The sequence below is a fragment of the Python bivittatus genome, unplaced genomic scaffold, assembly GCF_059951505.1.
Source record: "Python bivittatus isolate LINGU-HERP-01145 unplaced genomic scaffold, Pbiv_v1 ctg000350_np1212, whole genome shotgun sequence".
Classification (NCBI taxonomy): domain Eukaryota; kingdom Metazoa; phylum Chordata; class Lepidosauria; order Squamata; family Pythonidae; genus Python; species Python bivittatus.
In genome coordinates this window covers 41,004,724-41,018,043 of record NW_028277074.1, presented here as the reverse complement: position 1 = coordinate 41,018,043, position 13,320 = coordinate 41,004,724, and the positions used below count along the sequence as shown (strand labels likewise).

Sequence of the window (13,320 nt, the reverse complement as noted above, 5' to 3'; positions counted from 1 at the left end):
TTAATAACTATTTACCTGAAAATACATAAAATTCATCAGCTTTGTGACCTCTGGTTCAAGTACTTCCACAGTTTTTTCATAAATTTCCACTCTGTTGGGTTGCTCATTACATTTTACCTGAAAAAGAAAAGGATAAGTTAAAGCAAAAAAAATTCCAACTTCAAATCATGTTCTGCCATGTAATATGGCTTCTTCATGTTTAAAATGTACCTTTCACAGTGTTTTTATTAGTAGTAACAGTTTTCACAAATACTTGATTTTATAAATATTTTACTTGAGTGCTAGTTTTAAGGTTGCTGGATTATATAAATAAAAACACTTGGAGTATATATATACTCAAATCCCAAGGATCTTATATACAGTATTCTTAGGAACTGACTGATTACCATGTTGGAAATAAAAGAAAGCAGCATTGATTTCAATGAATGTATTTCTTTTCTCAAGAATGATACTTCTCTGTAACTCTTGAAGCTGTTAGCAAAGTAGTACAGATTTCATCCAATACAACAATTTCCAAGTTATGTTTTATTTTTTAATCAAATCCATGATTTTTTCAGGAAATGTTTGTCATTCTTACACATTGTAGAAGCAAAGAGTGAGTTGGTCTCTCATGATTCTTACAACAAACAGAAAACACCACTGTCAATGTTATGCCATATCTGTTTTCCTCTCATTACCAGGTTGTAATAACATAAAACAAGTTGGAGGAAACGAGAAATTCACAAAGGTGATTGTTTCCATAAAAAAAAGAATCAGGCGTGCTGTTTCAAGTAGAGAGCCCTGAAACTTGTCTAGGACTATGGCAGGGCTAGAGATGTTCTGAAATATCTCCTATGCCAAGATATGCACAATTTAAAAGATAGGCTATCCCCAAATGATGAAGAAATAAATCTATTTGCTATTCCTTGTGCTGCAACCAAATTGTGGCAGAAAAAGGACTGCAGGCAGGTCTAAGTATTTGTCTGATGGATTGGCAAACTAAAGGGAATAAACTGTCTTCTGCTTACTAGAGCTGAAAAGGGAGGGTCCAATGTTCAACGATGTATGCCCAGAAGCACAGTTCCCCAAATCATTTCTCTCTCCATATCAAAACATTTCTTAAGCTGTGAAAAAGTACTGTCAACTGCAGATTAAAAAATATGGGAGGGGGATCAAATTTTAGATCATGCTTGTGTACGTAGCTACTTCTCCAGTATTAATTCCATCCCTTGGCTAGATGCTTGTTGAAAGAAACAATGGATAGGTAAGCAAGAAGAGCCCAGCTATATGGCAGCATCTATCTGATTTTGGCTGATTTTGAAAAGCCAAGCAGGAAAAGACTGGGTTACTACTTGGATAGGAGACAACTAGGAAATTCCAGGCTGTAGGCTAAACTGAGAAACTTTAAAAAAAAAAAATCCCTAAAGGCAGCAGTGGCAAACTACTTCTATATTGTTGTCCAGAAAATTAAATGAATGTGACCGTGGAATCATGAAGATACTTTACCTTAAGCTTCACTGAAAGGAGCTTTACTGAAAAGGGAGAAATCTGAGGGGGGAATCCCACTTGACATTATTACAGAATTCATCAAATTTAAAAGAGTGTGAGTATATGAATGTGACAGAAAGTAGCAAAAGGGAGATCATAAAACATGATTTTTCTCAAAATGGATTTACACACAGGCAATAGATAGATTAAATTGGGTTCTGATTTCAAACTTCAGCAAAGATGCCATTATGTGGATTATGCATCCCAGGATAATGCAAGACAGTTTTTACTTATCCCCTGAACCCAAGATTAGCTCACATATTGTCTGGGACTAGAGGAAAGCATTGGAAAGGGTCAGACATGTTCTCTCTTAGAAACATGCATGATATATTTTGGCCCTCAAAGGCAGTACTGAGGACTTCAGCTCTGCTTCTTAAACAAAGAGATGTTGAGTTAGCTGTTATTCCCAAAGTCTGTGCAACTGAAAAGGGTGGGGTATGGGGAATCTTTTTTTATGTTAGTCCAATACATTTATAGATTATAGTTCAGTACTTCCATCTAAAACACAGTGGTTTTAGCAACTATGTCCAGAAAGCAGGAAATGACTGATAAGTCATTGAAAGCATATATGTGCGGTAAATGTATCATTAAGCTATACTGTACAACACAGCCTATAGGGAAAAAGCTCAGAGATTTCAGACTGACCCATTTATAGAATGTCTCTTATGCTACTGCAAGATACTATTTCTCTATAAAAGTCTCTTCCACAGCTATAGGACATTAAAATAATAATTCTAAGGTAATCTACCTGTGGGATAGCTCTTGAACAGCTTCTCCATGTGTATAGCATAACAGCATATTCTTGACCTTCTTCCAACATTTCATTCTATAATAAAACGAAAGCTAATAATTTAAGTAAGGAGGTTTAAAATACACAAAAATGATCAAAGCTAGCAAACATGAAAAAAATGTTTTGCATTATTTCTCTAAATCTTAAGCATATTAACAAGGAAATCAGCCCTAATTCTTCTACATATATCATTTAAAATCACAGACTTGTTAGAATAATTAATACTGTTTCAACAATATTGAGTGTCTTATCAAAAAATGAAAAGGGCAAGTTTCATAGGATGCTGAACTGGTATGTGCCTAAGGCAAAGTTGTTCTATTTGAGCAACATCACAGACTCACCTAGATACTACGTAAGAAGCTACTTTCCAGAAGATCAGATTATTTGTCCATCTATATTCCTATTCTAAACAAATGGATTGCCAGGGTCTCAGGCAAAAGTCTTTCATATCACTTGCTACCTGGCATTCTTCTAAACTGGAGATGCCAAGGATAGAACCTAGGGCTTCTTCACACAAACCATGTATATCACTGCATATGGTTCCTGCCACAACCACCTCTGTCATTTGGAGAGAGCTTTTTTTTCAGATTTTAGTCAAGAGCCATTTTATAACCTAAGCAAGAATCATACCTCATAAGTATGATTCCTCATAAGTCCTCATAAATAACTCATCCTCAGGAGATGAAAGCCATAGGAGGGACTTGGAAGCTAATCAAGTCACTGACTCCTGGCCCATGCCAATAAGAGTATATTGGCCTGTATATTCATGAAACTTCTATACTGCTTCAGTGATAAGAATCAGTCCTTGCAAGCAAAGGCTCTGATCCAATTTCCTCAGAGGAACCTCCAAGCCTGGAGGAACAGTAGTATTGCTAGGTATACAAAAGACTGAGAGGTATAGAAGTGGGAGATTATAAGAAAAAGCTCTCACAGATTAATGATCTACTCAGAGCCACTACTGCTGTCAAGTAGACCTGCATCCTGACTGAACTATATGCAGTCTAGGTGTAAGTTTGCCCAATGTTGAAACATCTGTACCTAATGTGTTCCTGTGATCCTGCACACTGCCCTGGACACTTGGATTGACTTCCTGGACTCTGACCTGGATTATATACTGCCTTTGTCTTTTCTTCTCTCTTTTAACCTGGCTGCCTTGTAAACTGTCTCTGGATGTTTTCTTCCAATTCTCTAGTTACACGTTAATTGCCTATCAGAAGCTTTAGATCAGCCAGCTAGGTTTGCTTCCACTTTGCTATGGATGTGGGCTCAGTAAGGACACTAGTAAAACCTGTGATAGCTTTAGGATTAAGAACTGTAACATTTACCTGGTATTACATTCCTATTTAAATGGCAAAAAGGCTTAAACTGACACTTCAACCCATTTCCTTTAAACAACTTCTGGGGTTGCCTCCTATAAGGCTAAAAAATGTATTATGGAACACATGAAAATGCATAAAAATTCCTAGAACAGATGATAATTGTGTATCATTGTTAAGAATGAGGTATTTATTAAAGAAATATTATCCTCAGCTAGTTATAAATAATTCCTAAAGTACATGAAATATTTCTGGATGAAACAAACACACAAACTTAATTCCTTATTTCTTTCTACTTTAATCAAGCTCCACCAAAAGGAAATTCATTATGCTACGAAACATGTTTATTGTTGTTGCTGTAAAGAAATTAAAACCCAATAGAAAAATATATTTACCATACTAGAATGAACAGTTGCTTGTTCAATATATCTTGCAATGCCTGTAACAAATGCATTCCTGTCTTCGAAATTGGTGTTGAAATTTGGCTGTATGCAATGAAAAATGACCCAAAATGATGAATAATCATGAAAAAAATGATTCAACTATGTTAATATAAAACATGTCTAAATATTACATTTGCTAGCAAATATTTATTTTAACAGAAATCATACCTGATAAAGCAACGATGATGGAGGGGGCTCAATACATGGTTGTTGATCTGGTAGTGGTAATTCTTCCAGGAGATCTACATTGGACAAAGCATCTTCCAGGGTAACTTGGGCAGTCATTCTGATTCTATAAAAAAGGAGCCAGATTTTTTAAAAATCATGAGATTTATTGTGGTGAATCCAGAAACACAGGCACAATCTAGTTCTTGGAATGCAATTGAATAAAAATAGTCTGGTGAGAGCCCCATTTAACAAAGAAAACTCAATCTACCTTCAGCCTAACACACTGTTTAAAAATTGGTCCATCACATGTAGGAAGTATTTAATACAAGTATTCACTAATTAAAGATGACAGACAACAGTCATATCATGACCATCGCATTCAGGGAAAAAAAATCATAACGCATACTCTCCAGCTTAAGATGGCTGTTGTAAACCCCACAATTACAGTGGTACCTCGGTTCATGAACAGCTCCGATTGCAAAATTTTGCCTCCGTTTGTGAACTCCGCATCGGGTGACGAACAGGATCCGTGGCCATTTTCCCTCCCATGACACGTGGTCGCGGCTTCCTGTAGGGAGGGGGACTCTCCCTCCAAGCAGTAACCGCCTCCCCACCCGCTTTCCTGTCCTCCATGCCAGAAGTCGCGTCGAGCAAGGTTAGCGTTCTCTCTCTTCGTACTGTACTTTGTGTCATATTTTTGCGGTTTTAAAAAAAAAACATATGGTTCAGAACGGATTAACCGTAATTACAATGAACCTTATGGGGAAATTTGATTCGGGACGCGATCAAAAATCGGGTCGCGACCAAATTCGGAGGGGTCAGAACGGATTAACCGTATTTACATTGAACCTTATGGGAAAATTTGATTCGGTTCACGACCAATTCGGTTCGCAACCAGAGTTGCGGAACGAATTAAGTTCGTGAACCGAGGTACCACTGTAATTTACTGATCCTAAAATGTGCTTCCTAGTCACAGCACTTGACTCAGAAGACTAGATGTAGTGGAATACTTTTTCAATAGGGCAGTTCACTTGCTCCATATTGTTTTTATGCTTCATTGCTTAACCTTGGATCTCGCTAGAAATGTTCATACTAATTTTTAAAACCACAGAATACCTATGTCACACCTTCTTGCTTCCCTCCCCCCATTAAATTCTATACTAGGGTGATTCACTATGGCTCCTTAATATGCAAGTCTAACAACAGTATTGCTATTTTTCTGTAACTTCTGCAGGATCCTTTCATCAACACTATTTGATAATATGCTAATACTGTACTCCCTTGACAGAACAACAATACAGTTGTGCGTGATACAATGGAGTAAACTCCCAAAGTCTGATGTAGAAGGATTACAAGATGTTATAACTACATACATCTCAACGGTAGAAAAACAAAATAATCTTTGTTAACATGTTATATGATGAAACTCACCAAGTATGTTTGGATCACACACTAACCCAAGTAAAGGCACCAGATGAGACAACTAACGAACTACAAGCAGCATGCCTTGTCACTGTCCATGTCATTTGGTGACTACCCCACTGAGACTTCCTAACTGAGCTTCCTCCCCCACCTACCCCTTTGATGTCCTTATTTTAACTTCCTGGTGCACTGATAGGAATGAAAATGAAGCTGGGGGTAGCTGATGGCAGCTGCCATTTTTCAGCCATTCCTACTTCTCATTTATGGCTAGCAATTGCTTAACTTTAGATAAAATTGGTAAACTTAGATAAACATCAGAGATCTAGGTTGTCATGTGGAGCCAGCCAGGCTGTAATAAGTAAATGTACCACACCTCACATAAATACCCTGTGGTTAAGCTGTTATAAACTCAATAAGCAAAAAGCAACCAAACCACATTATACTGTATATTAATGCAGTATGTGAACTAGGTCATACAACTGTATAGGATAGGTACAAATTTAGGCAGTAGAGTGATTACAGCTGTTTTGTCAACTAACAGGCCAGACAACAATCTAATACTAGGCTATTTCTATAATTCAGATTTAGAAAAATGCAATAGTGACCTAACATGCTGATAAGATATGATTACATTTAATTGGGAAAACAACCTGACACTTTTAGTTGCTTTGACATTCCTTGTAACCTTTAGAAATAAATATTGCAAATGTGTTCAAAACACAATTGTCCTTGAACTTTATATACAGGTAATCCTCGATTAGAGACCACAATTATGACTGGCAACTTGGTCGTTAAGCAAAACAACTAAGTGAAACTGTGACTGTGCTTATGATCTTACTTCAGCTTTCCTTTGTTTTACACTGCAAAGATCATAAATGCAAGGACTGGTCATTAAGTTACTTTTTCATCACAGTGGTAACTGCAAACAGTTGTTAAACGAGATCTACCTGTACTTCACGTGGTTTGAAAAGTGGGAATATGCAAAACACAATTAATATATTGCATTGAGAACTGAGAAACCAGAATGAATATGAATATTTATAAGTACCTTCAGAATAAATTGTATCTTTCAAGTTCTAACACCAGTTCAAATCTCTGCTATTTTTCAAAAAAGATGTAAAGGAAACTATAATAGGATATTCTATCAATGAAGACTGACATAAGCAGCATTCAGAGGACATGCTAACCTCAATAAATTTAGAGCTAGTTTGTGATGATCTTGACTTTATGATTAAAAGCGAATCACTAACTTGATTTTTACCCAAGGTTTTCTGTAGATTTACTCACTAAAACTTTGGCACATTAAATGGTCCAGATCCAGAAGGGAAGTTATTTTGAACTTAATCCTTCCTTTTGGCCTCTAGACACAGAGACTACAATGTCTACAAAACAGAGCCACTCTAACACATTATCTTTTCTCCTGATATTTTTTTTAAACTCTGCTCCCTTCTTAGGATTGGATAAAAACCCCAGCCAAAAGGTTCTGACTCAAGCAAATCACCGCACAGGTTTTGTTAAAGACAACTGAAGAAACAAAAAGCACAAGCACAAATTGTTAGCTGGAGTATCACCCAAGATAAGCAGCTCCCTACAAACTGGGCCCTTGTTTGCTGGGTTCTCTGGTATTGAATCTAAGGGTATGCAAAACTCTTCATTCTGAAACATTTCAAGTGAAAAATATCATAAAGAACTATTTTAAATGTGAAATTCAACATCTTGCACCATTTTGGAAGATTTGACATTTGAAACAGAGCTGTTGTGAATGCAAAATGCCTCCAAAATGCAGCAAAGAATACAGTTCACCCTCAAAATACCAGTGTCATACTTTGAATGGGATGTTTCATCAAATAAAGATCCAAAATGCAATACGTTAAACAAAGAGTTACACACAGCGCTATGCTAGCTTAAGCTTACTGCTATCAACAGAACCAGATCTAGTGAACAGTGAGTAAAGTGAGCTTGTTAGTCTCAAAGACGAAGTTGCAACTGAGTATTTCATTTCCATGTTGTTCCGCAAAAGTGCTATCAACTGTCTCCTTGGTTCTCTTTAGTCACATGAATTTTATATAAAAAAGGAACACAAGTTTAACAATTTTCTTTAAGAGATCAGCATGTACCTTACAGTTCCCTATTTTTAGTGTAAGGAAACAAGAACAACCAGTAACCCCCCCCCAAAAAAAACATGAGAAAAAGAACCATCAGCAGAAACGCTTTAATTCAAAAGAGAAGAAACTATTAACTTATAGCTGAGTATTGTTTATTTTAAACTGTTTGAAGTGAGTGGCCTTTTTATTATTATAAATTACACTGGCATTAGATAACAAAAACTGCACCCTTAAAGATGACATCTACATCAATTTAAAGCTTCTTCATAGATGCACAAACAGTTGGGGCATTCTGATACCTTGGTGAGGCAGAGGAAGTATGCAGGCTGAAGCTGGAGGAAGCTCACATGGTGTCTCAAGAGAGTTCCCTCTTACCGCAGACCAAGACTGTCCTCTGCTTCACTTGTCAGCCACGCTATTTTGGATACAGGCTTACTGGTCTTCCAGAAGACCAGGAGACCGATATTCAAAAATAGCTCAAGTGACAAGTCACAGGTTCAGTGGATGAGCTGCAAGAAACTTTGAAGGCATTAATTTCTAATTCACCGGTTGCACTTAGGAGCCCTCACTCCCACTACAAGACAAAACTGGCAGGATATTTGTCAATTTCACACCAGCTCCCAAATAACCCATATATGATAGATCTCAGATGTTTACAAGCAAGCAGCTTGATAGCCATTAATCTATTACCAAAACCATCACTCCTTTCCAAAAACAATATTAGTTTCTAGTCTGCTTGAACCACATTGATAGAATAAGACACAGGAATTTGAACTCTGATTTCACTATAGCTAAATTTTGCATCAGATACACAGTAGTTGCTGAAATTCTTCTGGAATGGGTTATTTTGCTTTTTTGTAATAAGTCTATTTATCATAACCCTATGTATCCCCTAGTGCCTGTTTTTTTGTTTCTGGATCAGTTTGCAAGAAGCCTGACACCAAATCTCTAAGTGCAGCAATAAAATTGGCACTTTTGTGCCAATTAGGCATTATATGGGCAGGCACCTCTGGAAGCTGGGAACCTGATTTCTCCTGCAGCTTAAGCCCAAAAATCCATGGAGGAGTAATCACAAACAGAGGAAAGGGGTGTACCAGCAACAACTGAAAGTGTCTAGTAGGAGCTGGGTGGATCCCAACCCTACATTGTCAACGAGACATTCATTGTAGAACGTCCATACAGCAAGACAGGTTGGGAGAAGAGGAACAACACGACTCTTAATTTGGAACAGCTAAAGGCAAATGTGAGCTGGGGATGAGATGAAAGCTGCACTAGGAGCTTTCACCTCTAAAAACAGTTAATGAGGTGTCTGCTAGAGGACTATGATGAGCCCATACCCTACAGTTGCAGCAGAATTAGAAGGCAAAACAATGTGATACTTCAACATGTAGAAATGCAATCATTTTACATAATTCTGTCCAGCTTTTAGAAAAATACTGAATACAAGTGGGAAAAAAAGCAGCAGCAAAAGTGAGACAATGATTAAAATGTTTCCTCATGCAATGCTGATTTTCTACTTCCATTCAGTTTTTCTCCTCTTGTTTTATCTCATTTGCTAAAGAGAGGAGCACTAAAGAAAAAAAAAAAGCTTACCTACCTACTGTTCACTACTACCTTCCACTGTACTCTGTTATATGTGTAAACCAGGCCTCAACTGTGCCTTAATCATATCAAGCTTAGGCTAGTATTGTACAATGTATTCTGCAAAGAGACATTTATGAAAGGGATACATTCAGTATATACTTTACAGGGCAAAACTGAACCTCTAATATTACTCCATCTATTCTGTTACATAATTTGATTCTAAACCCAATTCAGTGTACTTTAATTCCTGATATTGTCTGGGGCTAATATTTTAAGAACCACCTATTCTGGGTCTCTGTTGCATCTGAAGCACAATATAAATTGAGTTACAGCCTTTCCATCTGATGCCTAGGCTTTAGAATAGCACTCTTTTAAATAAGCCCACAATATTTCATGCAGTTCAGAACAAAATGTACAAAACTTCACACTGTTCAAAACAAGATGTACAGTATTTTTGTTAGAGAAACGCATCTGACCTTTGCATAGCAAAATAAGGGCGACAATTCAAAAATATGAGAAGCCACGATGAAGCATTGGGCAGGTTCAAGATAAACATGAGTTTTTTAGTTAACCTCATTAAACATGACTGCTTCTTGCATATTTATTTTCATGTTATCACACCTTAAGAGCACTGCTGAATGCAACTGTCACAGAACTGAAGCTGTTATTCAAGCACTTCAGAAGGATGAAAGAGATCTTGTCATCCAATCTGAAAGCAGAAAAAGTGGGTACTAGTTGCAAACGCGAGTGTGAAGGAAATCAATTCTACAATCTGGAAGCAATCCAGAAGACTCTTTCCATATACCAGAAGAGGAGTTTACCGCGAGGAGAATTTTCAAGGAAAGCAAGCAGAAGACCACCATCTTAGAGCTCATTCCAACAGGCTGTTCCTTCTGTTACCACCCCCTACAATGTAAGAAGCAGAAAGGCAACCTCAAAGACTGCTCCAGCTAAGCACCTCACGCCTCCCTCCCACAGAGCCATCTGCCTCACTGGGTTCTGGGGGAAGGTTTTTGACCAGTTGTAAATATACAGGCACATTTTTTCTGCCTAATCTTCCTTAATCAGGTAAATCTTTCTTCGGCATAAACATAATAAATCCATATTAAGGTACTGCACTAGGATTGGAGAAATCAGGTTCAAGTCCCCCCTCAGTCATAGGATTTCACTGAGTGACTTTGGAGCAGTTCTTCTCCCTCAGCTCGACCAACCTCACAGAGCTGCTGTGCGCGGGGGGGGGGGGATGGAGAAGTGCTGTGTACACTGCCTTGAGTGCCAAGAGGAAAATGAGATATAAATGTAATAAATAAAGCTTAGAAACAAAAACTGAGGAAAATAAAACATTTACTGCAAAAAGGTCATAAGAGGTTCAATCAGCTACTTCCTCCACTAGTTCTCCTGTCACCATCAGAGCTGAAACCAACTGTGAAAGAAAAGCTACATAGCCACTAACAATGTACATCAATTGCACAAACACTGTCTGTTAAAGCTACACTAACAGATTAGTTTCTATATTAGTTTAAGGGGTGAAAGTAACCATTAACTTCACCGTATTTACCACAAAACTGTTATTGTATTACAAGGACATGAGACATTTATAGTAGTTTCTTACTATCTAGATTTATTGATTTTAACAGTGAATTACTGACTAATACAAATTGTTGTTGTTGAGTCGTTAAGTCGTGTCCAGCTCTTTGTGACCCAAAGAAAAACAGAATGCATTTGTAAATTGCACAATTTTGTAATTTAAAATTTAATAACAGGGTTGCTAACTATGCATATCACACAATGAAAAACATACGGGTTTAGCACTACCTTACATTACTATATGTAATATATAGTAATAGTATAGTATATATACTATATGTAAGAAACTGATTACTGCAAAGGTAATTCTAAAAACTCTGAAAAAAGGAATTGCATATCTAATAGATGCAGACTGCTCACCTCCCTTTCCTAGGCCAAGCTACTTAAAACTGTTCAGTTGCTTTTTAATTATTTCCGCTATACTTACATGTATAAAAAAACAGAAGTAACTCTTGACTGTTACTGAAATATCAAATTCCATGATAAAAGCAGTTGCTTTATTAAGTCAACTTACTGATCACAAAGTAGTATGCAGTCTTTTGAACTCTCCAAAATTGTTTGTCAGATAAAATAATAAATAAAAAGGGAGGAAAACCAGCAAATGTTGAAGGTATGTAGTCGGCATTTCATCACAGGTTGTGTTCCCACAACATACTAACCCACAAGCTAGCCAAGCAAATTACAAACTATATTCTAGTGCAAATCCAAACTTGAGGTTAGCTTTAGGTTCAATATATTATGGAAATACAGAAAATTAGTCAAGCAATTAACCAACAATACACATGATTTGCAAACATAATCAGTCTTGAGATATGATATTTGCATATTTCAAAGTAAATACCCACTGGATTACAACCATGATGTACTTCTTCCCACACTGTAAACATTAGCAGACTATTTCCCACACTTTCAATGAATTCTAATTAACAAGTATTAATTATGCGTATGATTCCATTATTATTCCATTATTATAATAGGAAAATTTATTCCCAGTTTTTAATGAATACGTATTCTTAATAAAAATGGCTGCTTTTTTAGACAACCAGTAGCCAGAAATAATTAATAAAATATCTGTGGATGGGTTGGTTAACAACTCTGAATTTATTCACAAGTCTGAAGTGTGAGATTGGAGGGGGTGGGTGAGATTCCTTTCAAAATTAGGGAAAACGTGATTACGAATGTAGTGTACATTGCAATTTCTGTTAGGGCAAACTGTGAAGGAAGGGCACTCGCATCTTAATTCTTCCAAATGGTTCACAACCTCAATAAGACGGAAAGCTAAGAAGAGCCCCTGTTCATATTCATCGTTTCCTTCCCACAACAGATCTTCGTGTGCGACCTGCTTTCCCCTCCCTACTTATCTACCCCAAACCGCTGGTTATCCCACTTAAACGACGACGCTTCCAAGGCCTCGCATCTGCACCGAGACTGGACTGGCTTAACGCAACCTCTCGGTATTCCTCCGCGGAGCTCTTAGCGCAAATAATCGGAATTTTATGGCCCGGAAGCCTGAACTTCCACGGAATTTGGGATGTGAGCGAGGCCCGCCCAAATCCACGAGAAGTAGGCCGCACAGTAGAAATCGTGCATTTCAGGTGTGTTTTGCCACCTGCGCACACGCCCCTCCAGAGACCGGCCCTGCCGCAGAACGAAGAGGAGAGCCGCTTGGCGAAGGGCCGTTTCCTTCGCGGACGGAAAGGAGAAGGGAAAAATTATGGAAGTTTTTCTCACCCAGCTTCGGGCCGAGGCGGCCTGTGGCTTTCTTCTCCTTTTAGCCGCCCGGAAAATACCAGTCGCCCTGCGGGCTGGGCTCACTCCCCTTCGGCTCTGGCCCCTGCGCCGCCCAGCTCCTGCCCCGCCGGGCTACCGCCGCTCCGCTTCCCAGGGCCGCTGGACGCTCGAAGTTTCCGGCCAGAGTCAAACCGGGAAATAGCGCCAGGAAACACCCTTCCTCCCACTCCAGCTCCTCCCCCGTCCCGGCTCAAACCCTCGTCCATTCCCCTCGAAAGCACTCAGCCCGCCCCGCAAACTATCCGGGGCTCCTCCTTCCGAGGGAGGGAATCCTTTCCGATCTTCGCGCCGGCTGGCAGTGGGAGGGGGCGGAGACCCAAGCGCTCCTTCTCCTCACAAAGAAAAAGTTACTTTCTAGACACAAAGCTGTGCGAATATTGCCGTACGTGATGTCATTCGGTTACTTGCCGCCCCGGAGTCTTTACTAAGAGAAAACAGAAGCCAGGTTTGCTAGGTTAGCGTGTCCCGTCTAACTCCAAACTGAACTGAATTTGCAACGTGCCTGACTAATAGGTGGTTCGTGAATCCAAGACGAATCTCTTTGTGGACCCAGGCTGCAGGATGATTCCTGGCAAGACTGTAATGCC

At 38.6% G+C, this 13,320-nt stretch overlaps 1 protein-coding gene across 2 annotated transcripts in view; it reads right to left on the bottom strand.

Moving 5' to 3' along the window:
- CYFIP1 (cytoplasmic FMR1 interacting protein 1) overlaps positions 1 to 12,901 on the bottom strand; it is a 54,796-nt gene extending 41,895 nt beyond the window's left edge. Inside the window, exons 1-5 of one of the 2 annotated variants that reach the window (XM_015890160.3) lie at positions 12,674 to 12,901; positions 4,245 to 4,368; positions 4,029 to 4,118; positions 2,276 to 2,353; positions 16 to 117 (exon numbers count right to left, since the gene is read on the bottom strand). In XM_015890160.3, the coding sequence (XP_015745646.1) occupies positions 16 to 117; positions 2,276 to 2,353; positions 4,029 to 4,118; positions 4,245 to 4,361 (387 nt within the window). In that variant the 5' untranslated portion in view covers positions 4,362 to 4,368; positions 12,674 to 12,901. The remainder of the gene's footprint in view (positions 1 to 15; positions 118 to 2,275; positions 2,354 to 4,028; positions 4,119 to 4,244; positions 4,369 to 12,673) is intronic. The other variant, XM_007439792.4, reaches the window with a different exon arrangement.
- Between the last annotated feature and the right edge of the window lie 419 nt (positions 12,902 to 13,320).